Source organism: Prionailurus bengalensis, chromosome D3 (assembly GCF_016509475.1).
Source record: "Prionailurus bengalensis isolate Pbe53 chromosome D3, Fcat_Pben_1.1_paternal_pri, whole genome shotgun sequence".
Lineage (NCBI taxonomy): Eukaryota > Metazoa > Chordata > Mammalia > Carnivora > Felidae > Prionailurus > Prionailurus bengalensis.
In genome coordinates, this window is record NC_057356.1 from 6987998 (window position 1) to 7015997 (window position 28000).

The 28000-nt window shown below is 40.1% G+C and overlaps 1 protein-coding gene across 1 annotated transcript in view; it reads right to left on the reverse strand.

The window, feature by feature from the left end:
- Nucleotides 1-873: 873 nt before the first annotated feature.
- Nucleotides 874-28000, reverse strand: part of KNTC1 (kinetochore associated 1) — a 74987-nt gene continuing 47860 nt past the window's right edge. Inside the window, exons 44-64 of the mRNA XM_043557470.1 lie at nt 24653-24860; nt 23215-23304; nt 20931-21102; nt 20785-20843; nt 20215-20431; nt 19117-19190; nt 18634-18844; nt 18404-18513; nt 15804-15850; nt 14338-14416; nt 12861-12979; nt 12352-12487; nt 11570-11665; nt 11148-11204; nt 7565-7619; nt 7396-7459; nt 6719-6848; nt 5579-5668; nt 4969-5114; nt 3864-3954; nt 874-1833 (exon numbers count right to left, since the gene is read on the reverse strand). Of these exons, the coding sequence (XP_043413405.1) occupies nt 1813-1833; nt 3864-3954; nt 4969-5114; nt 5579-5668; nt 6719-6848; nt 7396-7459; nt 7565-7619; nt 11148-11204; nt 11570-11665; nt 12352-12487; nt 12861-12979; nt 14338-14416; nt 15804-15850; nt 18404-18513; nt 18634-18844; nt 19117-19190; nt 20215-20431; nt 20785-20843; nt 20931-21102; nt 23215-23304; nt 24653-24860 (2272 nt within the window). The 3' untranslated portion in view covers nt 874-1812. The remainder of the gene's footprint in view (nt 1834-3863; nt 3955-4968; nt 5115-5578; nt 5669-6718; nt 6849-7395; nt 7460-7564; nt 7620-11147; nt 11205-11569; nt 11666-12351; nt 12488-12860; nt 12980-14337; nt 14417-15803; nt 15851-18403; nt 18514-18633; nt 18845-19116; nt 19191-20214; nt 20432-20784; nt 20844-20930; nt 21103-23214; nt 23305-24652; nt 24861-28000) is intronic.

Below are 28000 nucleotides of genomic sequence, written 5' to 3' on the forward strand. Positions count from 1 at the left end.
GGAAGAAGTAAAGCAGACATGCCTCTTGCTGGTAGGGACAGGAGTTTGTGAAAAAGATCTTTTGAGGGGAGGTGGGTGGGGGGTGGGCTAAACAGGTGAAGGGTATTAAGGAGGGCACTTGTTGGGATGAGCACTGGGTGTTATACGTAAGTGATGAATCACTAAATTCTACTCCTGAAACCAATACTACACCATATGTTAACTAACTTGAATTTAAATAAAATCTTGGAAAGAAAACAAAAACTTTTGAAACGCATGCAGGTTGGCAACGTACATTTAGAGCTTTTAAGATCTTCTTCATTCCTTTTGATGTGGTCAATCTGTTCCTGGGAATGTATCTTAAGGAAATAACTCCAAATATGGAAGAAGTTTTATGAAAAATACTGGTGCGGTCTAAATGTCCAGAATAGAGTAAGTAGAGGCCCATTTACACCTCCTTAGGAGGTTTTACAAATAAGGGAACTAAGGCTTTGAGAAGTTCTATAACTTGTCCAGTATCACACAGCTAGTATGTGACAGAGCCAGGATTCAAATCTAGGCTATTTTTACCCCCAAACCCAAGTTTTTAATCTATGATACCTTGACTATAATGTATAGAAAAATTTTTTTTCTTCTCATTAAAAATTTTTTAATGTTTATTTTTGAGAGAGAAAGAGAGACAGAGAGAGTGAGCAAGCAGGGGAGGGACAGAGAGAGAGGGAGACAGAATCCAAAACAGTCTCAGAGGTGTCAGCACAGAGCCCAACATGGGGCTCAAACCCACGACTGGTCATGATTTCATACCTGAGCCGAAGTCGGATGCTTAACCGACTGAGCAACCCAGGCACCCCAGAAATAAGGTTGTTCTCAACTGGAAAAACAAAGGCAAACTCATTCTGATTTATGAAATTCAATTTATACACACAAATAGAAAAAGACTACAGAGGCAGAATAAGAGTTGTGATGACCTTTTCTGCACGCTGGGTGGCGGCTGCTGGCTTTCAGCTCCACACTGCCCCCGCAGGCCAGCCTCTGTACTGCTGGCGCTGACAGCCTACAGCCGGCTTTCCCAGACACCTGGCCAGATGGGTTCCGGTTTGGTTCTGTCATTCTTGGCACCGGCAGGAGAATTAGAAGGTTGGACAAAGAAAAAGGAGTTGTTTCTTTTCTCTTTCGGTGGTGGCCTGGAAGCGGCAGCAATCGCTGAGGGTGACCGAGGGCCACTGGAGGCCGCGGCGGTGAAGTGGAAGGCGCAGCAGCCACCTCCTTGCGTCAGCTAACAGCCCTTTCCCCTTCCGCCTCTCCAGCGGCCCCTCACTCTCCCCTTTGCTTTTCAGTCCTTCTAACACCTTTGTAACCAATTCCTGCTGTCCATTCCTTCTCTGCCTGAAATACCTAGAGTGGTTTCTGTTTTTCTGGCTGGCCTGATACGCTCTGCGGCAAAACTTAGATACATATTTAACTAGAATTCATTAGAAAGAGTGACATTATTCTTATTCTTATTTGTATATGAAGAAATAGGATATAAGTAGTTGTTTTTCTTGTGGCCGGAGCAAAATACTTGTGCATTTAGTTTCCTTCCTGTGGGGTGCAGAAGACTGATGGTCTCTATAAGTTATACAAGTAACTGGTAAAGAAGATTGATTAACTCAAGACATGAGTTCTTTACAAGATAATAATCAAACTACTACGAAGCGCCTCAGTTGTTACTTGTTGGTCAACATTTGACAAGTTATAACACATTGACGGCACAACTTTAAAACCCTAATAAATATGATTAGTTAATAGTAGACTCCAAAGTCCCCTTTGTTCTTCTTAAAAGAGGTTGATCGGCTATGATCCACCAAGAAACATCTAAATGGGAAGAAACACAGAAGCATTTTTATTAATGCCATTTAGTTTTTTCAATAGAAAACAGATAAACTATAAAATTTATGACTTAACTGTATTGCTAAACATCTACACATAAAGTTATTTGGCATTTAGACAGCTGTACTAGAAAAAAACAGATATATTTTAAGGGCCAAAGATTTGCCTCCTAAATCAATAATCTCCCTTTTAAAAAAAGGTAACCTAGGGGCACCCGGGTGACTGAGTTGGTTAAGCGTCTGACTTTGGCTCAGGTCACGATCTTACAGTTTGTGAGTTTAAGCCCTGCTTAAACTGCTTAAACAGAGTTTAAGCCCTGCTTAAACAGAGTTGGACTCTGGGCTGAGAGCTCACAGTCTGGAGCCTGCTTCAGATTCTGTGTCTCCCTCTCTCTCTCTGCCCCTCCCCCCACAAATAAACATTAAAAAACTTTTTTTTGAAAAAAAGAAAAAAAATTTAAAAAGGTAACCTATGCCATTGATCACAACAGATTGGAAGTGGCCAAAGGAAGTTATTAATGAAAGTTAACAAAACGCAGGCTTATTTTAACATGCCTGATCTGGACCAAAGGAGGGGAAAAAACCCACAATTACTTAAACATGATTAAAAAATTTTAGGGGCACCTGGCTGGTTCAGTCGGTGGAGCTTGTGACTCTTGGTCTCAGGGTTGTGAGTTCAAGCCCTACTCTGGGTATAGAGATTACTCAAAAAATCTTTAGGGGCACCTGGGTGGCTCAGTCAGTTGAGCGTCCAACTCAGGTCATGATTCCAGGGTTGTAGGATCAAGCCCCACATCTGGCTCTGTGCTGAGCATGGAGTCTGCTTGGGATTCTCTCTCTCTCCTTTGCCCCTACTCGTGCTCTCTCTCTTTCTCAAAAAAAAAAAAAAAAAAAAAAAAAAAAAAAAAAAAAAAAGGTAAAAAATTGTATCATATATATATATAATTATTTTTTTTAATGTTTATTTATTTTTGAAAGAGAGACAGAGCTCGAGCAGGGGAGGGGCAGAGAGAGAGAGAGGGAGGGAGACACAGAATCCAAACCAGGCTCCAGGCTCTGAGCTGTCAGCACAGAGCCCAATGCAGGGCTCTAACCCACGAACCCGTGAGATCATGACCTGAGCCAAAGTCAGACGCTCAACCGACTGAGCCACCCAGGAGCCCCCCCTTTTTTTTAAAAAAATTTTTTTTTAACGTTTATTTATTTTGGAGACACAGAGAGACAGAGCATAAAGGGGGGAGGGTCAGAGAGAGGGAGACACAGAATCGGAAGCAGGCTCCAGGCTCCGAGCTGTCAGCACAGAGCCCGACGCGGGGCTCGAACTCACGGACCGTGAGATTGTGACCTGAGCCAAAGTCGGCCGCTTAACCAACTAAGCCACCCAGGCACCCCCAGGAGCCCCTTATCTTATATTTAAATTCAGAATAGGAGTAAGAGTGATTTACATGCATATTTTATATATGAAAACATTTGGAAGGACGTATACTAAAATGTTAAACAGTAAACCTATTTCGGTGTAGTGAGATTTCAAGAGATTAAGGTTTTTTGTTTTTGTTTTTTGGCTCTTGCAAATTTGTTTTTTCTATGGTGAAAATACATATGTCTTTGGTAATTAAAAAGGAGAATTAAAAGAAATTAATGCCCAAGGATAAAATCAATCAGTACTTTTTGAAATTTAGTTTTTCACTTGCTTTGATATGAAAAATAAGACTTTATGAGGAATCATAATGCTGGAAAGCACCCAGGAGACCACGCAGTCCAGATGCGAAAACTAAAGCCTGCACTGCACAGGGTCAGTGAATGGCTGGAGACCACACTGCTGCAGAGTAGAACCAGGGCCTCTTGATTTCTAGGCTAAGAGCCCCTCAAACAAAAAGTAAAATATAAAAATATACATAGTTAACACACAAAAATACATTTATCTCCAGGACACAAGAACAAGTTGGGTCAATGTCAACACCCTAGTGATATAAATGGTGTCACGTCAGAACCTGAGTAACGGTGGGCCAGCTTTACCTTCAGAATTTCACAGGGAGCGGCGTCTGGTGGTACAGGCTTCCCACGATGTTTTGAATATTCAGTTATAAACACTGAAGCTTCATCTAAACTATGGAATCAGAAAGAAAAAGAGCATCAGGAGGAAATCCTCGGGCATGATAAATATGTTTGCTATCTTGACTGTGGTGATGGCTTCACGGGTACATGTATGTCCAAATTTATCATATTGCATACTTGAATTACGTGTAGCCTATATATGTGTGTGTAGCTATGGTTGGATCACAAGTGGTAAGCAAAGAGAAAGAAATCCATGGCTTGGTAATGAGAGAGAGATATGTCCCAAGTGGCCAGCACCGTTAGACTAAATGTAGGGACCAGGAAAGACTTCTATCCTGACAGGGTTTCCCTTCCTTAGTGTCAGCCATTTCTCTCTTCTCCTTTTCGCGTTCCAAATCCATTCCCAATCCTATCCCAGAAAGCTTATTTCCAAACTTGTGGCTGCCAGAAAATTAGACAATCAAGCTTAGCAAAAATTAGGTCACATAAAAGCCAGTAATTCTCTGAGCAAATGTCTAAGGAATAAAGTTGTAACTCAAGTTTTAGAGCAGGACTGTGAGATACCTATTTTGGGGGTTTGGAAAGTTTCTTGATTGTCTGATTCCAAGTTCATGTTCTTTCTTTTTTTTTTATTTTTTATTTTTTAAAAAAAAAATTTTTTTTTTCAACGTTTATTTATTTTTGGGACAGGGAGAGACAGAGCATGAACGGGGGAGGGGCAGAGAGAGAGGGAGACACAGAATCGGAAACAGGCTCCAGGCTCTGAGCCATCAGCCCAGAGCCCGACGCGGGGCTCGAACTCACGGACTGCGAGATCGTGACCTGGCTGAAGTCGGACGCTTATCCGACTGCGCCACCCAGGCGCCCCCCAAGTTCATGTTCTAAGGGACTCAGTTACAAGACAACTAACCTCTGGGCATATGTGGTAATGCTATAGCTTAATATTCAGAGCCTTTCATTACAAGCAAATAGTTGTACAATTATTTGATATTTTCCTCCAAAATAAAGATAAATTTTAAGGAAACTCTACAGTAAGTTGTTTTTGTTTGTTTGTTAATTAACTTACCTTAACTCATTTGCCAAATAGTTTACCAGCTCAGTGATGTTGTTGGAATTCATCATATGCAATTTCAACACTTGAAAGTATTTTGTCTTTGCCAAAATCCCAAACTCCTTCTTACTTATGATATTATTCAGAATCAGGTTTCTAATCTATAGAATGATAGGTATCATTAAATTAAAAATGTGTGCAATTCCAAGTTCTTACTCAATACCCCCAAATTCCTTACTATCAGAAGTTAAATTAGCACTGTGTTGTGACTAAGTCTCTTTTTTTAAGGGGGTGGGGAAGGGGATCTGTTTTGGCCCATTTCAGTAACAGATTAAATCAATAAGAGGTAATTGCTCTGAAGCACTTTGGGACTTTTTAGGAGGAAGATCTGCTTACAACAACAAGCATTTAAGGCTACAGATTTTTCACTGAGCACAGCAGCAAATAAAACAGATGAGGTCTCTACCTTTTAAAAATTTATTAAGGTTTTAATAAAGGCAAAATAATTTTATATATTACCAAATAGGCAGAGATAGTAGTATTCAGCCTACTTTTGATTTAGGGAAAATTATTACCTTCTAATATAAAAGTTTTCATGGCAAAAGGAGATGAAATTGCCTCTTACTTGATGTGAAAATCCTGCCAATTGGCCAGTATTCATATGCTCTTCTAATTGCTGTAAAATGATCTGAGGATTGCACGAGCCCAGAAAATTCTACAGGAAAAAAAATCAAACACAGTGGAAAAGTATTATTACTACTAATTTCTGTCAAATCTAAAAGGTTTTCATTTTTAAATTTGGAATATCTTTAACCATTTCTATTATAGGAAAAAAACAACTCTATCATATAACAAAAAATTAAGGAAATAAGGAAAAAGACATTTTATAAATACCTATTGTGACAACAAGGGCTGTTTAACAAGCATTTTGTCATTCTAAGTGCTGAAAGGACTCTATTTAAATACTAAAATTTTGAAAAGCATTAATGGATGAGTTTATGAATAGTCAAAAAACCCCCAAAGTCCAAGGCAAGCACAGGTGGCTGTGAGAAAATGGAGTGAACAGACCAAATGACAGATAAAAAATATGCATGTTCATTTATATAGATCTTTATCTACTGGCTAAACTATGGGGAAATACTGCAAAACATTCCCAAGTGCTTTGTTCTATTTGTTCTGTATTGTAAAGGGAATGAGTTCGTTTTAAAAGTTCTGTCCTCAGAATGTTCATGGGTCCGTCCCTTTGTCAGACACCCACACACAAACCTGACAATTCCCTCTCTTATCTCCCACATCCAATCACTAAGTGAAGCTGCTCTATTTGGCTCATTCTCACTGCCACCACCCCACTTACAGCACATATCCCCTCGAGCCTTCCCTGCCCATTCACAGGCTGGTCCAGGCAAGTGCAACAGCTTCCCACACTTCCGCTCCTGCCTCCTCTCTTCCCCACCAAGCCCAAGGATTGTTCCCTCCAAAACGGTGCCTGAACATTTTACTTTACTTTTCCAGGAAACCTGACAGTTCCTCACTGATAAAGAACAAGGTCCAAACCCCTCTTAAGGCATCCCTTGGATGGACCTTGATCTATCTTTTAGGCTCACCTCCTGCTAAACCTGCATACAAACCTCCCACATCCCTCAGGCTGATGAACTCCTGCTTTGCAAGTCTGGTAAAAAGAAAACACCACCCCTTTTGTGGGGGCACAAGCAGTGGGAGATTTTCTGTTCCTCTGGCAGGCCCAGAGGAATAATTTGCGAGATACCTTAATTTGCTGATGTCTTTTTTCCGAGTGAGGCATGAGCATCAGACAGGCTAGTGCAAAAGCCGGAAGCTCTAACTGGACATACTGCCTGGCAACCGCAATCATGTCGAGATCATCTGAAACTGGGCATCTTCAAGAGAGCACATGAATTTATTAGTAATTTGTCAGATTCACGATATTATGTTGAGTCTTCCAGCTTTCCACAACTGTTACCTGATTGTGCTTTCAATGATTTTAAACATTACAGTGCCGGTGCATCACATACACTTATTAATGAGTAACTTGAGTCTTCTTCGTGGAACAAAATATCCCACCCACTGGAACACAGAGCACTGACTGCCGCTATGATCATGTCTGAGGCCCACACATGCTTAAAGACACATTCTCAGAAGACTCAAAATCTGTGAGACAACACTTCATGATTTCACGTAGTGATAAAAATACTCCTGATGTACATTAAAACTAATTTTAGGGAATGCTTATCGAGTATCAGTTTACGAGTTGCACTGCATGTGGAAAGCAGACATTGTGAAAATAAGAGAGATATTTTAAAAACAAGTGGTATGTTTAACTTCTCAAGAAAAATGAGTTACTCATTTAAAGAGGTTTATTAAAAAGAAATTTCATAAACAACACATATGATTTTGAGGGGGTAGGAAAACAATTATTTTACTTACTCTAGAACAGCGATGAGACTCTCTCGACAATCTGATAACTGACTGGGGCTCAGAGGACAAGATGCTGAAAAGAAACAATAATGTGTACACACACACACACACACACACACACACACACACACAGAGCTATAAAACGCCACTGTCAATGTTTCAGGGGAGAGAAAAATACCTGAAAGTAGGGGTATCTGAACCACACGCTGCCAAGCTTTGCTGAAGTAGGGAACCTAGGGAAACAAGCATGTTATAGGATTTGCACCACAGTCTCGGTTTTGCGGTCACAAAATTATATACTTAGAGCATATGTTCTGGATCCTAAGACCAAAAATGTAAATTGGTATCTCCTTATTCAAGATGGTTAGATTTTCGGATAATATTCTTTCCTTCTCTCTCTTTTTTTTTTTTTTTTAAAAATTTTTTTTTTTCAACGTTTATTTATTTTTGGGACAGAGAGAGACAGAGCATGAACGGGGGAGGGGCAGGGAGAGAGGGAGACACAGAATCGGAAACAGGCTCCAGGCTCTGAGCCATCAGCCCAGAGCCCGACGCGGGGCTCGAACTCACGGAGCGCGAGATCGTGACCTGGCTGAAGTCGGTCGCTTAACCGACTGCGCCACCCAGGCGCCCCTCCTTCTCTCTCTTTTTTAAAGTAAACTCTGTACCCAATGTGGGGCTCAAACTTGATCTCATGATCCTGAGATCAAGAGTCACATGCTCTACTGATTAAGCCAGCCAGGGGTCCTTGGATAATTCTCTTCATAAGTGTATAGTTCAGGATCTTATTACACAATCTTGGCTGATTTGTTATGGTTTTGTGTGGGGGAAAAAAGTGTCAGAAAACAAAACTCACACTCTTGTGTGCCACAAGCTGTGTGAGTCACAGGAAAGGGGCAACCAGACAAGAGAAAGGATTTCAAAAAGGAAGAAGGCAACAACATACGTTTCCACTCACAGGAGAGGGGTTAAATGACTCAGGATATATTTTGCTCCTAATTATTATGGAGAATAATTAAGAGTTCAAAGTCATGGGGCACCTGAGTGGCTCAGTTGGTTAAGCGTCCAACTTTGGCTCAGGTCATGATCTTGAAGTTCATGGGCCCTGTCTCAGGCTCTGTGTTGACAGCTCAGAGCCTGGAGCCTACTTTGTATTCTGTGTCTCCCTCCCTCTCTGCCACTCCTCTGCTCGCACTCTGTCTCTCTCTCTCTCTCAAAAATAAACAAACACATACAAAAAAAGAGTTTAAAGTCATGAGATACCAAAAAGACTAAATGTAGAGGTTTCATAAGATTCAACAATTCCACTCCTACGCATATGTTCGAGAGAAAAACACACATCCACATAAAAACTTGTACACAAATGTTCACGGGGCACCATTATTCATAATAACCCAAATACCCTTCAACTGATGAATAGACAAATAAGATGCAGGTGTGTCCACACAGTGCACATGAGTCAGCAGTAAAAAGGAATGAGGCCCTGACACCCACTCCCATGCAGATGAACCCTGAAAACATGACACCGAATAAAAGAACAGAAGGCCACGTGGTGCAGGATTCTGTTGATATGACATGTCCAGCACAGACACTTCCAGGGGTGGGAGAGGGAGGAATAGTGAGTGACTGTTAATGGATATGGGGCATACTTCCGGGGTGAAGAAAGTGTTCTAGAATTAGATAGTGGTGATGGTTGCATAACATCGTGAATATACTAAAAACCACTTAATTATACACTTTATTTACTTTTTTGGGAAAGGTTTTTTTGTTTTTTTTTTTAAGTAATCTCTACCCCCAACGTGAGGCTCGAACTCACAACCCTGAGATCAAGAGTCACATGGTCTTCTGACTGAGCCAGCCAGGGGCCCCTTAGCTGTACACTTTAAAAGGGTACATTTTAGGGGCCCCTGGGTGGCTCAGTTGATTAAGCATTTGACTCTTGATTTCTGTTCAGGTCATGACCTCAGTTCGTGGGATCAAGCCCCATATCAGGCTCTGTGCTGACAGCATGGAAACTCTTGAGATTCTCTCTTTCCCCCTCTCTCTGCCCTTACCCTGCTTATGCTCACACACTTGCTCTCTCTCAAAATAAATAAATATTAAAAAACAAATAAAAGGGTAAGTTTTACATGGGAATTACATCTCAATTGAGAAAATAAAGGTAGGGGGGCACCTGGGTGGCCAGTTGGTTGAGCTTCTGACTTCAGCTCAGGTCATGATCTCACGGTTCATGAGTTCGATCCCCCATCGGGCTCACTGCTCTCAGCCTGTCAGTGCACAGGCTGCTTCAGATCCTCTCTCCCTTTCTCTCTGCCCCTCCCCACCTTGTGCTCTCCCCAAAATAAATAAATAATAATTTTAAAAAATTAAAAAAAAAAAAAAAAAGGTGGGTCTCTGAGCTCTATGGAACTATCTCCAAAACACCAATGTTATGTGGAAAAAAACTCTTTATCTAGCATGTGATTGCATGTACATGTACAAAAATGTATATATCCCTCCCCCCACACTTATATGCTACTAGGAAAGTTCTAGAAGAAAACATAAGAAACTATAAACAGTAGTTACTTCTGGGGAGATAATTTTGAAGGGAAATGGTAAAGGAGAATTTTCAAGTTTTACTCAGCATGTTTCAATGTTGTTCTAATTTATTAAGCTACGAATAGATGATATATTTCTACATTACATATTATAACAATTATGTGGTATACAACTTGTGAAATTTAGAAAAGATGAATAAGTCATTGTGTCTGATTTAAAGATCTTCTAAGTTCAAGAGGGGCAGGAATATATGCTTAAAACAAATTATACCATGGCAGGTGTTACAGCAGAACCAGTGTTTTGAGAGCATAAATGAAGATGCAGCTCAGGAGGCCTGGAGAACACGGGCAAGTGATGTCCTCAAGTGACCTCTGAACTAAATATTCTGGGTCCCAGCACCATTTTATTTTTTAAATGTCTATGTATTTGTGGGGGAGGGGGAGGCAGCAGAGGGGCAAAGAGAGAGAGAGAGAGAGAGAGAGAGAGAGAGAGAGAGAGAATCCCAAGCAGGCTCTGTTAGTGCAGAGCCTGATGAGGGGCTCGGACTCACGAACCACATGATCATGACCTGAGCTGAAATCAAGAGTCAGATGTTTAAGTAACTGAGCCACACAGCGCCCCCTGGCACCATTTTAACAGGACATCAGGTCTGTTCTTTTTTTTAATTTTTTTAACGTTTATTTAGTTTTGAGAGAGAGAGGGAGAAAGAAAGAGAGAGAGAAAGAGCGAGAGAGAGAGAGAGAGAGCATGAGAGGCGGAGGGGCAGAGAGAGAAGGAGACACAGAATCTGAAGCAGGCTCCAGGCTCTGAGCTGTCAGCAAAGAGCCCAACGTGGGGCTCGAACTCACAGAGTGCAGATCATGAGCCGAAGTGAGAGGCTTAACTGATTGAGCCACCCAGGTGCCCCAGGTCCATTCTTTTAAACATTTTTTTTTTAACTTTATTTATTTTGAGAGAGAGACACATGCAGAGAGAGCATGTGAGCAGGGGAGGGAGGGAGGGAGGGAGGGAGGGAGAGACAATGAGAGAGTGAGAGTGAGAGTGAGAGTGAGAGAGAGAGAGAGAGAGAATATCCCAAGCAGGCTCTGCACTGTGACTGCACAGCCCAGACATCAGGTCCATTCTTCACTTGAGCCGGTGACTTCACCCAGTGCACTCAGCAGCCACAGGCCGTCAAGTATAAAGATTAAGTTCTATAAAATTTATTTTAGAAAACTACATACCTGCCATAATGAATGGACACTAGAAACGGCGGTTAAAACTTTCCTTAGATAAGGGATCTGTGAAAACAACAAAATACAGTTCTGAGTATCACTAAAATGGAAAGCTTCAACATGAAATATCAGATTCTTAAATTTTCAAAAGAGGTATCAGTAAAATGTATCCACCATGAGAACCAAAGAAATTCACTTCCTAAATCACAAATATCAAAAAAGGGCAGGGAAGCTTCCATTTCTTTCCAGCGAAATTTATGTCAGTTTTGAGTTAGCACTTCCTCTGGCCTAACACCAAGTTAAGTTTGGCACGAACCCAACAAGTCCATGTTTGCAGCGTACATCTGTTCGATACAAGCATCAGTGCAGAATGCTTAAGAGATGCTATGAGAAAGCTTTAACACACTGCAGTCTAGGGCACTGAGTCTCACCATATTGAAGCCAAGAAGCTTCTGCAAGAGTCCATTCCAAAGCTGCAGGTCATAGATTTTGTACTCCAAACAAAGTTCAGTCACCAACCTTACTGCCTAAAGCAGAAGAGACATTAAAAAAAAAAATCATACTGCTTCAAAAACAAACAAACAACAAAAACCCATACTGCTTCAAGATACCAGGAAATCAAAGCACCTTTGGAAAAGGTAGGGTGGCCACACACAAAATGTTTATAATCTAGATGTGTCTATTGCCTAATTTCAGTGAAGCCCTCCCCTCCTATCTCTCTAATGAAAGTAAAAAAGATTAAGATTATTCTCTTTCTTTCTTGCTGTCATGGATTCAAAGAGCATCTTGGGGCTTCCCTGTCTTTTTTCTATCCAAGATCAGTTTGCCTGTTGGCCTCATAACCCTCACGCCCTAGGCTCCAACTGCCTCGGAGACTAAATTCCCACAGGCAATGAGGAAGAAGAGAAGTGACGTCCCTCCTGACATAGGGACACTCTCTGTCCCTACCCATCTGGATGAGGACACACAGGCCTTGGGAAGGGATTACAAAAGTGTCCCTTTGTGGGTGGATATTAGGCCCTAGGCTTTAAGGGGCAGAGGTAAGGGGATCCTACAAGTTGCCTGTCACCTGTCAGGATAGGAAAGTAGAAACAGTCTCAGAGCAGCAAATTTGTTCAAGAATGAAGAATTTCTCTGGTTTTAGGCATTTGAGTGAAAACAAGGGTATCTGAGAAGATGGGGACCCCACCCTCAGACAACTCTATGTACATACCATGGATTCATGGCTGTGGTTTTTCCATAGACCCTTAATCATTCCTTCTTTAGGACTGTTGCAAAATAATTCATATGTGATGGGGATATTCAAAGTCTCAAACGATGCCAGAAAAGTTATACATTTCAAATAAGATCTGGAAAACAGAGGCATTTATGGGAATCATTCTTACAGGCCACATTTACATTTAAGATAAAAGCCACCAGAGGGCAATTATTAAGCCTGTTTGTTTTTAAATGTCTATTTTTTAGGTTTCTAAATATATTCACTGAATATAATATTAGAAATAAATCAATATGAGCAAGATCAAGAAAACATTCAGTTCCTAAATGCCTCAAAAAACTAGGGAAACAAGATGTTCTCAGAGGCCTACATCCCCTTTGCCAAAAGGTCAAGGGCACTCAAGGCATAGCATTCTAATGAACTCTCACAAACTAAGGGGTTTAAATGTTACATTTCCAAAGAACCCATCTGTTTCCTATTAATACAATTTAAAAATTTCTACTTACTTCACTTCTTGCATGGGTTTTTTGAAGAGAGATTCTATAGTTTCCTTGTCGGCCAAATATAGGAGACACTGAAGAGCTCGAGCTCTGTGGGCAAAAGTTAACTGGCGCACACCCAGCGTCTGTAAAACCAATGCAAGTTTGCAGAGACACATGCATGTTGTAGCTGGGTACATGAGTTTCAACTTAGGTAGCATAAGCATCGTGAAAAACAAAAATTAAAGTCAATCTCTGCCCTTAGGGAGCCAGTGGTTCTCAAAGCGTGGTCCACAGACCCTTGGCGGACATTACTCAAACTCTTATAGGTGGGAAAGGGTCAAAGTTACTTTCACAGCATCACAAAGATATTATTTGCCTTTAGGCTGTGTTCATACCTGCACTGGTGGGTGAAAGTGTTGGCACTAATCACAGGAACACGCGGTTGCTGGGGCAGCTGTGGTGTGCATCACAGCCATGCATGCACAGTATTGAAAACCAAAGGTGACTTCCACTTAACAAGGTTCTCGACAGAGCGGTAAAAATTAGTTTTACGAAACCTTACCTCTTGAATACGTTGAGTTCACACTTGAATACGTATTAATTAATTAAAATGTATTCATCAATGTGTGTGACCGAATGGGAAGTACACGTAAAGCACACTGCAGTCTTACGATTTATGAATAGTTGTGAGCTGAAACAGCCACTTTAAATGGAACGTCATTTTTACTTGAAACAATGACTATCAGATAAACTAACATGAGGAAGAAAGAAAGAAAGAAAGGAAGGAAGGAAGGAAGGAAGGAAGGAAAGAAAGAAAGAAAGAAAGAAAGAAAGAAAGAAAGAAAGAAAGAAAGAAAGAAAGAAAGAAAGAAAGAAAGAAAGAAAGAAAGAAAGAAAGAAAGAAAGAAAGAAAGAAAGAAAGAAAGAAAGAAAGAAAGAAAGAAAGAAACCCTCCCCTTGCTGTTGAGAGCATATAATCAAGCATCTTAGATTTCCCTCTTTTCTTCCTTCTATCCAAGACCTATTTGCCTCCTGGCTCTTTCTCTCCGTTTCTGTCTCAGAACATTTCCACGGGCAAAAGCCTGAAGGCCAAAGAAGTAGTGTTGCCTTTAGGGAAAAGGGAAAGTTTAGTGCAGCTAACATTTAGTGGGGAGGGAGGGAGGGAGGCACAAGCAGAGGGTGAAGTAGGTCCTGCAGGGCGTTGAGACCAGTTGGTTTGGCCCCTGGTATTAGGAATGTTGTCCAACCAAGGAGTTAATAACTTTAAATGCAGATAACTGTGGGAACTGTCAATTGGTTCAGTTTGCCAAACAGGATGTTACGGAAGCTAGCACCTAATAGAGCCTGCAGATACTATAGTCCTGATTACCAAGTAAAATACGCAGTACTTTGAGTACTTAATGTGTAAGTGAGCATTATCGTAACCATCCCCTAATGGTATCAAGCACAGTAAATACGCAGGAAGAAAAGGGTAAGCTGAGACTCTGTGTCCAGGGCTTACAGTTGTCGCTGATGTTGCAAACACGAACAGCATTCTTGAACTGTAATCAATCGGGCGAGACAGAAGGAGATACAGGACTCTGGGGAAAAAATATTTTAAATTACATTTGGATTTTAATTTAGTGATCGGTTACCCAAACAACAGACCTTTTGCTGTCCATGGAAAAAGTTACCAGACATCCCAAACATGGGCCTGAAGGATTATGGGTCAAGAACATTTTTGCTTTTCCCCTGAATGGATGGTGTGCTTTTCTTGAGTTGCAGGCATAGCTAAAGAAAATAAATACAATAAATGCCAGGCCCCAGTCTTCTCATCTATAAAACAGCCAATCTCTGATAATTTAAATTCTATTTAAGAAATTAATACAAACTATAGCTGCAAAGTACATTGGATCCTACACATGGAAAATTCTATTTTAGTTCACAGGACCTTGTTAAGTGGCACAATTCAACCTCTAGACTCAGGCCTGACTGGCCCCCCTCCAGAGAAGGGCAAGATGGATGGGGTGGGCAGGGTACCAGGCAAAGGAGAGGGTGGAGCTTTCAGTGGGAAATGGCAGGAAGCTACAAAATTAGTATGAAGTATCCCTTTGGGATCTCCTAGGGATTTTTTTTCTCTCTTTGAATCGTTTCTCTGTAAGGCTTTCCATCGTGGCTGGTTCAGTTAGACACGGCAGGATGAATCTACCTGTTGCTTAGACAAAGGTACCCCTGTGTTTCAAAGACTAAGCAAGGACAAGGTGGGGTCCACAGGAAAAGAGGACATAGAAGGGGTGGTAAGCCACCTCTGCCCAAACCAGGAGAAATTCTTCTCTTGGGTTTGCCTTTTCACATCCTCTCTATCAGATCCAGGGCGGACGCAGGGTGTAAGGCTTCACAAGTGACTTGACCTACTTTTGGTCTAGACCAGGAATGGCAAAAAGCTGGCACGCATGTCACCACTCCCTCTCCTGTGCCTGTGCCAAGCATCATTAATGGATTACCATATCCTTTTAGATTTGGGCCCAGATATGGTCAGCAAGCCATGACCAATCAGATTTAGCATGTTAAATGAAACCAACGTGCCTTGCTTGGTCTCAGTCTTAGGTTAGAAGGGGAAAGGAATGCTGGTGGCCCATACCTGAACCAGCCCAGCTCACGTGGGGGACAGAATACATAGGGGTCTGGGGCCAGAGTCCTAGCCTAGCAAATAAGAATACTCCTTTGTTTGAGGTGCATTCTCTGCTAAAGAACCCTCAACGTCAGTAGGGACTCACTGAAGGTTCAGAAATTCTGGATCTTGGTTGTTTATTCCACTGGAGATAGTTGTACATATTCATGGCCATATATCAATGAAGTGATTCTTCTCAGAGACTCTGACCCAAATTATAGGAAGAAAAGTCTTTTCAAAACCAACCTCTGACAGATTTGTTTTAAGACTCCTACTGGGCAACAAGATACAGACACATCTAAGTAAAGAAAGAGTACCTTCGGAGTGCTTCATCTTCTTGAAGTTCAAATAATTCTGACGGTTTCTTGAAAAAGTGAAAAACAAAGTCAAAAAACTAAAATTTTGTGGACTATAGAAGCTAACACAACCTATTAGGTGAAAAACCCAATACACAGAATTGTTTACATAGAAGACATTAGAGTGTAACCCATTACTTTATGAAAAAACTTTTCCTTTCAAAATTAGTTTCCTCACATTATTCAGTCAACAAATATTTACTGAGCACTTACTATGTGCCAGGCACAATCCCAGGCTCGTGGGTTGCCTGAGTGAATGAAACAGATGTTCCTGTCCTCCTGGCGTTTACAGTCACTGGATAATTTTTAAAAGCAAAGGACTCCATGGATTTTAAATGAGTCCTTGAGTAATTCAGTACAGATTTACTGGGACTTACAAAGCAATGTGCAAGGTGCTATGGACAGTCCCAGTTCCTGGCTTCAGGGTGCTTTTGTTCAGTTCCTCGAATTTATGTATAAGTTAAAACACATCGGTTTCTGAGTCAACCACAGATTCTATGAGGCCTAGATATGCTTCCGTTTCCATTGAAGCACAGTCCTTGTTCTTTGCAAACATTTAATAAATACTTGCTAAATTGGATGCTAAGGGATATAAAAAATAATTAAAAACCTAATGTCATTTCAGTTATAGTATTTGTTGACACATACATTTTTTTTCAAGCATATCTGCCTATGTGGATAGAGGAAGGCTCCCTAATTGAGTTCTGCCTGAAAACGCAGAAGTACTGCAGAAAATTCTGTGTTGGGATTGCTGAATCCCAGCATAAATGTCAGTGATACTACTTCTAACACTATATGCCTCCTGATGTGATACAGTGAAAAAAAAAACACATTACCTATATGGTATCCTTGCCCAAAACACATAACCTGAATCTAACCATGAGAAACATCACAAGGAGACATTTTGCAAACCAACTGGCTGGCCCCCTTTAAAAACATCAATATCCCACCACAGTAAAATAGACTAGAGTAAGAATCATCAATAGATGCTAAATTGGATTATGTGTCGTAGGGAAAGGACTTTGAGGAGGAACAAGTTATTAAACTGTCTCAAAACACCTCCCCTAATAGTTACAAAAGGAAATACAGTAACTATGTAATATGGACACTGACAACATCTTAACCAGGTTATTTAAACTCACATCACCTATTCTGGCAAACGGACATCACGTGCCTCCAAATGTCATACCCTGAGAAGCACACGATATCACTTAAGTAGGATTCTGGCCCAAAATGCATCATTAGAATCTTATCATGAGGAAATATCAGACAAACACAAATTGAAGGATAGCTTCTAAAACAAATGGTCTGTACGCTCCAAGAATATCAGGGGTGCCTGGGTGGCTCACTGGGTTAACCGTCTGACTTCAGCTCAGGTCATGATCTCAGTTTGTGGGTTTGAGTCCTGCATCGGGCTCTGTGCTGACAGCTCAGAGCCTGGAGCCTGCTTCAGATTCTGTGTCTCCCCTCCTCTCTGCCTCTCCCCAGCTCTCTGTGTCTCTCTCTCAAAAGTAAATAAACATCAAAAAAAAAAATTTTTTTTTTAAAGTCAGGTGTCATGAAAGACAAGGAAAAGCTATGGAACTATTCTAGATTAAAAGAGATTAAAGATGGGGCATCTGGGTGGCTCAGTTGTTTGAGCGTCTGACTTTGGCTCAGGTCATGATCTCATGGTTTGTGAGTTCCAGCCCCGTGTCGGGCTCTGTGCTGACAGCTCAGAGCCTGGAGCCTGCTTCAGATTCTGTGTCTCCCTCTCTCTGCCCGTCCCCCACTCATGCTCTGTCTCACTCTGTCAAAAATACATAAACATCAAAAAAATTTTTTAAATAAATAAATAAAAGAGATTAAAGATATGACAAATACATGCAATGTATAGTCTTAGACTAGACCCTGGTCCAGGGGGAGAAAGTTCCTTAAAAGAGCACTATTGGGCCAATTCATTAAATTATAATGTGGACCACAGATTCAAGCCTATGTTTGTACTATATCAATAGTGTACCAATTTAAAATTATCTAATTTTGACAATTATACTGTGGTGAAGTAAGAGAAAAGCCTTGTTCTTAGGATATACAGACTTGTTAAGGGGTGAAAGGGGATGCCACATACCATTAATTCTCAGACGGTCCAGAAAAATACCATAAATATATATATTATAGGGCAAAGCAAATATGGCAAAATGTTAAACATCAGCAGAGTTGGGTGAAGGGTGTACAGGAATTCATTCACACTACTGCAACTTTTCTGTATGTTTAAAATTATTTCAAAATAAAATTATCACATGAATCTAAGAAAAATAAAAAGTTAATCACATGAATCTAAGCACAGACCACTTCTTTTATACAAGAGTTCATCTGAAATCACCAATTAAAAGGTAAAATAGTGGCAAAACAATATTTAAATAGAAAGAAAAAGGAAATAACCTCATGAAGACTCATCTGATAACAGAAGGTATTAAAAGCAGCAAACATTCCTTGTGTTAAGTCTGAGCTCCTAATCCTAAGGTTCTATCAATCCAGAGCCAGCAGAAAGGACAAGAGAACCTCTCAGAGGATGGACTGACCTCACCAGGCTTTGTGGACGGGCACAGCCACTTCTCCAACAACATGTCCCAGACTTTCTCCAAATTAATTTCGTTAACTTCGGCAATTTCTTTGGCAGCTGCATGAATATCTAAGATATTCAAAATAAAGAGTTTAAAAAAAGAGAAACCCAAGTTTTCAGTGCAAGATAACTGGGAATCAAAATGACAGTTCTCCCTGAGCAGAAAGATAAATGGTGCTTTGTCCTCACCGGGATATTCTTTGCTGGAGGAATTCTGAATTCTTTGACTTATGCTAGGATGCTCGTACAGACTGACGATGAGATGTGCAGGCTTTCCTATCACTCTTAGATATTCCGCGGTGTTTAGCTTGTGGGCTATGAGCACGGCTTCAGTGCCTGATCGCCGGTACTGAATATGAAGCTTCTTCAACAAAGCCTCTGCTTTTTCACGCGTTTCATCCTTAAAAAAAAAAAAAAATCCCAAGCAGGGATTCCAAGAAAAGGTCACATTCTAAAACCTCAGGTGAGGCGAAGAAGCCATCTTTATCAATCAAGGTCCCTCCCTGCCTTAGTTACATCCTTACATAGCTACACAAATTCTCATCTTCTTTATCCATTTTAGGCATCCAACCCTTAAAGACGCCATCGGCAGGGCGGGATGAGAAGGTGGGCCAGGGAGCACACTATGTAAATGAAAAGAGAGGAGCCTTCCATTGTACAGTTCAGACTCACCTGACACGGGATATTCTGTAGCCATCTCTCAGCTAAATACAGGCAGAATTTCAAGCTGGACATCTTGAAGGAACCTGAACAGATAAAAAAGAGATTTATAAGTAAATCATAATCCTTTTAAGATAAATGTATTTTAATCAAATTATCAAGGTTTTTTTTTTTAATACAAGAATGCATACTCAGAGAAAAAACAGAATTTAAACAGAAGGATACAAAGTAAAAAGTAAAAGTCCAAAGTCTCCTCTTCAGCTTCTATTCCTTCAGAAGTTTCCCCTGTGTGTGTCTGTGTGTACACGCACACATTTTAACCCCAACAGGCTAAGATCATACATGTGGTATTGTCCACTGTTCTGACTTCATATACACCTTGGGTATCTTTCCAAATCAACTATATAGTATTCTATTCTATGCATATGCTCTATTTTAAAAACAAATTCCTGACAAATGAGCATTTAAAAAAAACAGTTATTTTTTAGGGGTGACTGCGTGGCTCAGTTGGTTAAGCATCCAACCTCAGCTCAGGTCATGATCTCACGGTTCGTGGTTTCAAGCCCTACATTGGGCTTTGTGTTGACAGCTCAGAGCCTAGAGCCTGGAGCCTGCTTCAGATTCTGTGTCTCCCTCTCTCTCTCTCTGCCCCTCCCCTGCTTGTGCCCTGTGTCAAAAATAAATAAATATTTAAAAAATAACTAAAAAGTAGTTATTTTTGACTTCTGTTACAACTGAAAACATGGCAGTAAGTGCCTGTGTTTGTGTGCTTATTTGATTATGCAAGAACATGTAAGGATTCATTACTAGAAGCAGGAGTACCTGTTAGGAAGCAATTTCTATTCCTACAGACAAGGTAGAGAACACCCACATCCCTGCACCCTGATAAGCTACAAGGAGCCTTGCTGACTTCACTGGAGCCTTTCAACATTTAGCAAATTTTAATCATTTCAGCAATGCACCAAGTGAAGAGAAAGGGCACATAACATTTTTAACTACCATCAATAGTTTTAAATGCCTCTTCTCAAAGATAGGTAAGGAGTAAATTTTTTTATTGCAAGTTCAAAATAAGCCGACAATTTCAAGCCCACTTAGAGGAAGAATCCATACCTTCTGGGATATCCTGGGCAAGACTGATGCCAATAGCTACAGCCCACTCTGGGTTAACTATAGACAATAAGTAGGACTCGATGGTTTGAGTGATCTTAGTTATTTCCTTGTTAATCAGTGTTGAGGATTTAGCTTGTGTTGACTTCAGAAGCTTTGGCTTCAGTTTTTTTTCAAAAACATGTTTGGCTGTAGACACATACAGAGTGTCCAAAGAGAACTTCAAAGAGAGGAAAAGAAAAGTTAAGGCTGGGGGCACCTGGGTGGCTCAGTCGGTTAAACATCGGACTGATTTTGGTTCAGATCATGATCTCATGGTCGTGAGATCAAGTCCTGCAAAGGGCTCTTTGCTAGGAGTGCAGAGCCTGCTTGGGATTCTCTCCCTCTCTACCCCTCCCCTGCCCCCAAATAAATAAACATTAAAAAAAATATACTTAAAAGAAAAAAACTTGAGGTTGATTTACATGCTCGCCTTCAAGGGTTTTACATGAAAGTAGTACAAAATCCTTCTACAAAGGGTCTGAGTTAACTAGAGGGTATAAAGGTATGTTTGACCAAGTCTCAACCCATTACCTTCATTAATTTACAAATTAGGAGCAGTGTTGGGAAAGATTCTTCACTGAGTTCTGTAGCTAAAAAACAAACAAGAAGATTATGATTTGCTTAAGAAAACAAATTTGGGCTATTCAGTAAAATTCGTAAGAAGTTAAGGAACATACAGAGAATTTTCCAGAAGTTCTGTGCTGTGCCAAAGAATATTAGGTGAAAAGGCAGTCTAGTTTGGGCAGCTGATGGCAAACTTATCACATGCTCCAACATATACTGATATTCTAGGTCCACCGGAGGAGATATTCTTCTGTATGATTTCAAATGTTTCAGAAGACTCAATGCCTATATTAAAATATAAATGTATTTTCTTGTGAGCTTAAACCAATCCTGTTTCTTAACTCTCTAACTTGATCGTGTCATAGAATTCCATTCCTGAGATGGTCTTGTTTTCATTAAGAGAACCAAAACCTTTTGTAGTTTTACCTCTAAGATTATCCTTCTAAACCACAATTTATATGATGATTAAAGAAATTATACTCAGAGAAGCTAATGGAACCCTGTTATTGGTGGGATTTTTGTAAGTGAGTCTGAAAGTTCCTCATAACTTCTTCAAACAGTCTGAGGGAGACCTCAAAAAATACTGGATTTCATTTTAAAAAGGTAGGCAGTAGGTCTAAAATTTATCCTCTATACCCTTACATCTCTTTAGGCTTATATCTGATATTTTGGGTGCTTGTATAATTTTTTGAATCAACCCATTTTCTTTTAATGTTTAAATCCATTTTAAAAAGATACAAAAGCTACTATGACCAAAATTCATAAAACACTAAGAAGTTACTGCAAGTAATAGAACTGAGTCAGTCCTACCTACTAATATAGAAAGTGGAACACTCAGGTATCACCTCACTCCAGTCAGAGTGGCCAAAATGAACAAATCAGGAGACTATAGATGCTGGAGAGGATGTGGAGAAACGGGAACCCTCTTGCACTGTTGGTGGGAATGCAAATTGGTGCAGCCGCTCTGGAAAGCCGTGTGGAGGTTCCTCAGAAAATTAAAAATAGACCTACCCTATGACCCAGCAATAGCACTGCTAGGAATTTATCCAAGGGATACAGGAGCACTGATGCATAGGGCCACTTGTACACCAATGTTCATAGCAGCACTCTCAACAATAGCCAAATTATGGAAAGAACCTAAATGTCCATCAACTGATGAATGGATAAAGAAATTGTGGTTTATATACACAATGGAATATTACATGGCAATGAGAAAAAATGAAATATGGCCTTTTGTAGCAACGTGGATGGAACTGGAGAGTGTGATGCTAAGTGAAATAAGCCATACAGAGAAAGACAGATACCATATGGTCTCACTCTTATGTGGATCCTGAGAAACTTAACAGGAACCCATGGGGGAGGGGAAGGAAAAAAAAAAAAAAGAGGTTAGAATGGGAGAGAGCCAAAGCATAAGAGACTTAAAAACTGAGAACAAACTGAGGGTTGATGGGGGGTGGGAGGGAGGAGAGGGTGGGTGATGGGTATTGAGGAGGGCACCTTTTGGGATGAGCACTGGGTGTTGTATGGAAACCAATTTGACAATAAATTTCAGAAAAAAAAAAAACAAAACAAAAAAAAAAAAAAAAAAAAAAGAAAGTGGAATCTAACTCTGGGTCCCACATACTACTTCTTCTTCTTCTTCTTCTTCTTTTTTTTTTTTTGTTGTTGTTGTTGTCGAATCACAAAAATTTTGCTTAAATTCTTCTAAATTAGTCCTTTAGTGACTTCATGATCTTAGACAAATTTAAACTGCCTCAGTAAAGCCAAAATAGGATTAAGATAAACAATAAAATATGAAGAGCATGAGAAGTATTTATTTACAGAAAGCATGAGTGGCAGAGGGGCAGAGAGAGAGGGAGACAGAGAATCCAAAGCAGGCTCTGAGCAGTCAGTGCCAAACCCCATGCTGGGCCTCGAACCCACAAACTGTGAGATCATAACCTGGGCCAAAGTCAAACACTTAACTGGCTGAGCCACCCAGGCACCCTGAGCGTGACAAGTCTTTTTACTTCTGTATCCCTTTTAAAGAACCAGGGGCACCTGAGTGGCTCAGTCAGTTAAGTGTCCGACTCTTGATTCTGGCTTAGGTCATGATCTCACAGTTTGTGAGATTAAGCCCCGAGGAGGGCTCTCTGCTGACAGTGCAGAGCCTGCTTGGAATTGTCTCTCCCTCTGTCCCTCCCCCACTCACACGCGCTTGCGCACACACACTCTCTCTCAAAACAAAATATTTTTTAAAATCTTAAAAAAAAAAAAAAAAAGAATAAAAAAAATAAAGAGGAACCAAACGAAAAATGAAGCTCAAAGGACAGTCCAGAAAGGTCCTATAGGACCACAATTTTGTTAAATGATCCCAAAAGAAGCATAATTCTAAAATCTACGATACATTAGTTATACCTGATTGATATTAATGTTGGTTATCTTTTCATCAGCTCTTTCTATAACCTTCAGGACCACTTCAATCATTTCGTAGCTGTAGGGATCCAACTGTATAAAAGTAAAAATATGTCAAAACTTAAGATGGTGCCAGGCCAGGTTTTATTATGGTCATCAGTACAGATCAAAAATGTAAAATGTCAGTGTGCCATAGTGTTAGATAATTCTTCTACAAATGAACTGAAATGCTCTTATCTCCAAAATTAGTTGTATCAGGATAAATAAACCTTAAAATGTCTCAGAAGTGATTTTAAAAAGAAAGCTGTTCCTAGGATACTAAAAATCTAGAAAGAATAAATATATCAAGACTTCATAATTTTGTAAGATCTTTAAATGAAAATTCTATGTCTTCCATTTAGGATGGGAAAAGTACAATAGGAGGAAATGGACATTTTCTTGAAAATTATGTAACTAAAAGTGTGGGCCTCCAAGCAAAAGTTTCTCCAAGTATTCCATTCTGGCTCTAACCACATACTAAAATGCAAAAATTAATTGGGTGGCATCTATATATGTTCATGAAAAGAAAGGAAGTATTCTCTTTGTTCTTTGTTTCTGCCCACACACCATTACTTTTTTTTCATTTCTTAAATGCCAACTCAAGTCACATGAATAACAACACTGAACTAAGTGGGAAGATGATTTCCGTAGTACCTAGAACTTTTGTGAAAGTCTTTATTAATTTTGGCTGAATTTCAGGAAATACTGAAGTATTTCTTGTAGTCTTACAATCTTCCTTGCCCTTCAACCCACCTTTGCTCCCCCAACAAACTTCTCCTTGACTTAAAAGTTTCAATTCTCAGGAAGATGTCCTAAGAAAATAATCAGTAACTAGAGGCCAAATAGGTATATGTATGTATGGAGATATTCATTGCAGCAATATTTAATAGTAAAATATACAAATAATTTAAGTGTCCATCCCTAAAGGCTTGGTTACAGTATGTTTATCCACACAGTGGAGTAATATGTACCTGTCAAAAATGAGATAGATGTATGTTATTGACACATAATGACAATATGTTCAGTGAAAAAAGGAGAATAACAGAATAGAATATTTAGTCTAAATCAGTCACCAAACTACTAACGTTTTTATCTATGGGAATGGGGTTATAGAGATTTTGCTTTTTGATTAATACTTCTCTCTAGTTTGATCTTTTTCAAAGAATGTGTGCTATTTTCAAAAACCTGAAAAACAATGCTATTTCTATTTTCAGGGAAAAAGGGAGGAAAACTGCTACATTAAACTATATTAAAAAGGTAGAAATCTAAAATTACCAAAATTATAAGTTTATAAAAAATACAGGACTTACTTTTCCAGCTTGTTACTCTATGTACCTAAATTAACTAAGGGTAGGAGGGATGTTTGAAGTGACCCGATACATTCAGTTCCCCATTCATCTACCTTATGCAGTATTCCACTAAGACTGATGACCAGATCTTTTGTGCTCGTCAGTAGAGGAACCATTTCCAGGGCTTTGGCCAGGAGCTTGGGGTGCTGCTGCTTTGCAGACTGTGTGCTCATGTCTCCCTGGCCTTGGCTGGCATTGGTGTTGTGTAGCAGTGTTTCGATGAATAGCTGGAGAGCTGCATCACAGTCCAACTGAAATGTGCTAAAAGAAGTATTCAAATACAGGCTAACTTCTCTCCATGCATGTGTTTCCATACAATTTCTCACTGACACACTCCCATCGAACCCTCTCATTGTCCAGCCTCATTATCAGCTCACATACACATCATCAAGAGTTAACTGCTGTCTTTAAAAAATCAGATCTTGGGGGCACCTGGGTGGCTTAGTCGGTTAAAGCGTAGGACTCCTGGTTTCAGTTCAGGTCATGATCTTGCAGTTCATGGGTTCCAGTCCTGCATCAGGCTCCATGCTGGCAGTGTGGACAGAGCCTGCTTGGGATTCTCACTCTCTCCCTCTCTCAAAAACTAAATACACTTAAAAAAAACACCCACATCTTGGGGCCCTTTGGGTAGCTCAGTTGGTTAAGCACCTGACTTTAGCTCAGGTCATGATCTCATTGTTGGTGGGTACAAGTCCCATGTTGGGTTCTGTGCTGTTAGTGCAGAGCCTGCTTCAGTTCCTCTGTCTCCCTCTCTGTCTGCCCCTTCCCCACTCACACACGCTCTCAAAAATAAACACTAAAAAATTTAAATAAATAAATGAATAAATAAATCATCAGATCTTGGGGTGACTGGGGTGGCTCAGTCAGTTAAGTATCTGACTCTTGATCTCAGCTCAGGTCATGATCTCACAGCTCACCAGTTAGAGCCCCACGTTGGATTCTGCACTGACACCATGGGGCCTGCCTGGGATTCTCTCTCTCCTCTCTCTCTCTGTCCCTCTCTGCTTGCACTCTCTCAAAATAAAAATAAAATAAACTTAAAAAAAAATCATGGCCATGTAATGGCATAACACTGGGGATAAATTTGTAATAAAATTGAAAGTATTTAATAGGGCAATTCCACTTTCACACCCTTCACAAAAAATAGCCAAGATACACATACAAGGATGTCTGCTGCAACAACTGTTTGTAATATTTAAAAACTGAGAGCAATTCAATTATCCATTGAAAAGGGGCTAAATAAGTTATTCATACAAAGGAATACCAGAGTTCAAGAGATACAAAGAAAAGCTATATGTACCAATCTTATAAATATACTGTTAAGTGAATGATGCATGCTATAAAATAGTTTGTAAAATATGATTCTGTTTGTGATAAACTTAAAGAATGCACGTTTTTATATGCATAGGGGAAATAAAGGAACAATATAGGCGAAATTCTTTAAACGATGATTATTCCTGAATGGTAAGATTATATGGAACTTTGATTTTAATATGTTCTATCTTATTAGAAAAATAATAAAGATTTAAAAAATAAGAATGAAATGGAGCTATTATGTGTATTGTGCTAAGTGAAATAATTCAGAGAAAGACAAATACCATATGATTTAACTCATGTGGAATTTAAGAAACAAAACAGGGGCGCCTGGGTGGCGCAGTCGGTTAAGCGTCCGACTTCAGCCAGGTCACGATCTCGCGGTCCGGGAGTTCGAGCCCCGCGTCGGGCTCTGGGCTGATGGCTCAGAGCCTGGAGCCTGTTTCCGATTCTGTGTCTCCCTCTCTCTCTGCCCCTCCCCCGTTCATGCTCTGTCTCTCTCTGTCCCAAAAATAAATAAACGTTGGAAAAAAAAAAAAATTAAAAAAAAAAAAAAAGAAACAAAACAGATGAACATATGGGAAGAGGAGAAAAGAGAGAGGGAAACAAACCATGAGAGACTCTTAAAGATAGAGAACAAATGGTTGATGGAGAGATGTGAGTGGGAGATGGGCTAGATGGGTGATGGATATTAAGGAGGGCACTTGCTGGGGTGCCTGGGTGGCTCAGTCGGTTAAGCGTCTGACTTTGGCTCAGGTCACGATCTCATGGTTAGAGTTTGAGCCCCGCATCGGGCTCTGTGCTGACAGCTCAAAGCCTGGAGCCTGCTTCGGATTCTGTCTCCCTCTCTCTGCCCCTCCCTACTTGCACTCTGTCTCTCTGTCTCAAATAAACGTTAAAAAATATTAAAACAGGGCACCTGGGTGGCTCAGTCACTTAAGCGTCCAACTTCGGCTCAGGTCATGATCTCAAGGTTCTTGAGTTGGAGTCCCGCATCGGGCTCTGTGCTGACAGCTCAGAGCCTGGAGTCTGCTTCAGATTCTGTGATTCCCTCTCTCTCTGCCCCTCACCTGCTCATGCTCTGTCTCTGTCTCTCTCAAAAATAAATAAACATTAAAAAAAAATTAAAACAAATATAAAGGAGGGCACTTGTTATGATGAGCACTGTGCGTTGTATGTAAGTGATGAATCACTGAATTCTACTTCTGAAACCAATAGTGCACTGTATGTTAACTTGAATTTAAATAAAAATTTGAAAAAAATGAAGAATGAAATTATAGACAATTGAAATGCCTTAAGCCCTATTAACAAGATGATAGCTTAATTTGCTACACAGAATAACAAATATCAAGAAAAGCTTTAAGTAGGACCATTAAAAAAATGTTTTTGTTTATTTGTTTTTGAGAGAGAGCATGAGTGGGGTAGAGACAGTATTTTAAAACCAGTCACTTAGGGGCACCTGGGTGGCTCAGTCGGTTAAGCGGCCGACTTCGGCTCAGGTCATGATCTCATGGTCCGTGAGTTTGAGCCCGGAGTCGGGCTCTGTGCTGACAGCTCAGCGCCTGGAGCCTGTTTCGGATTCTGTGTCTCCCTCTCTCTGACCCTCCCCCATTCATGCTCTGTCTCTCTCTGTCTCAAAAATAAACAAACATTAAAAAAATTTAAAAAAAATAAAAAAATAAAACCAGTCACTTATTATTTGACCTTAAGTGGGTCACTGAATATGGGTTTGTTTTCTCATATATAAATTGGTGCTAATATGCAATAAAAATGTAAAAATTAAATGATGGTGCATGAAAGCACTTTGAAACTAATAAAGTGACAACAAACTGGTCATCCTATTTATTAGATAAACATCTGAGATATTATTTACTCCTACTTATCACAATAACTGTTATTTATAAACATTTAGTTTTAGTTTTATTTTAATTACTTGTTATTTTAAAAAATTCTCCCTAAATCATATTAAAAAAAAATTTTTTTTAATGTTTATTTATTTTTGAGAGAGACAGAGCACAAGAAGGGGAGGAGCAGAGAGAGAGAGAGAGAGAGAGAGAGACAGAATCCAAAGCAGGCTCCAAGCTCTA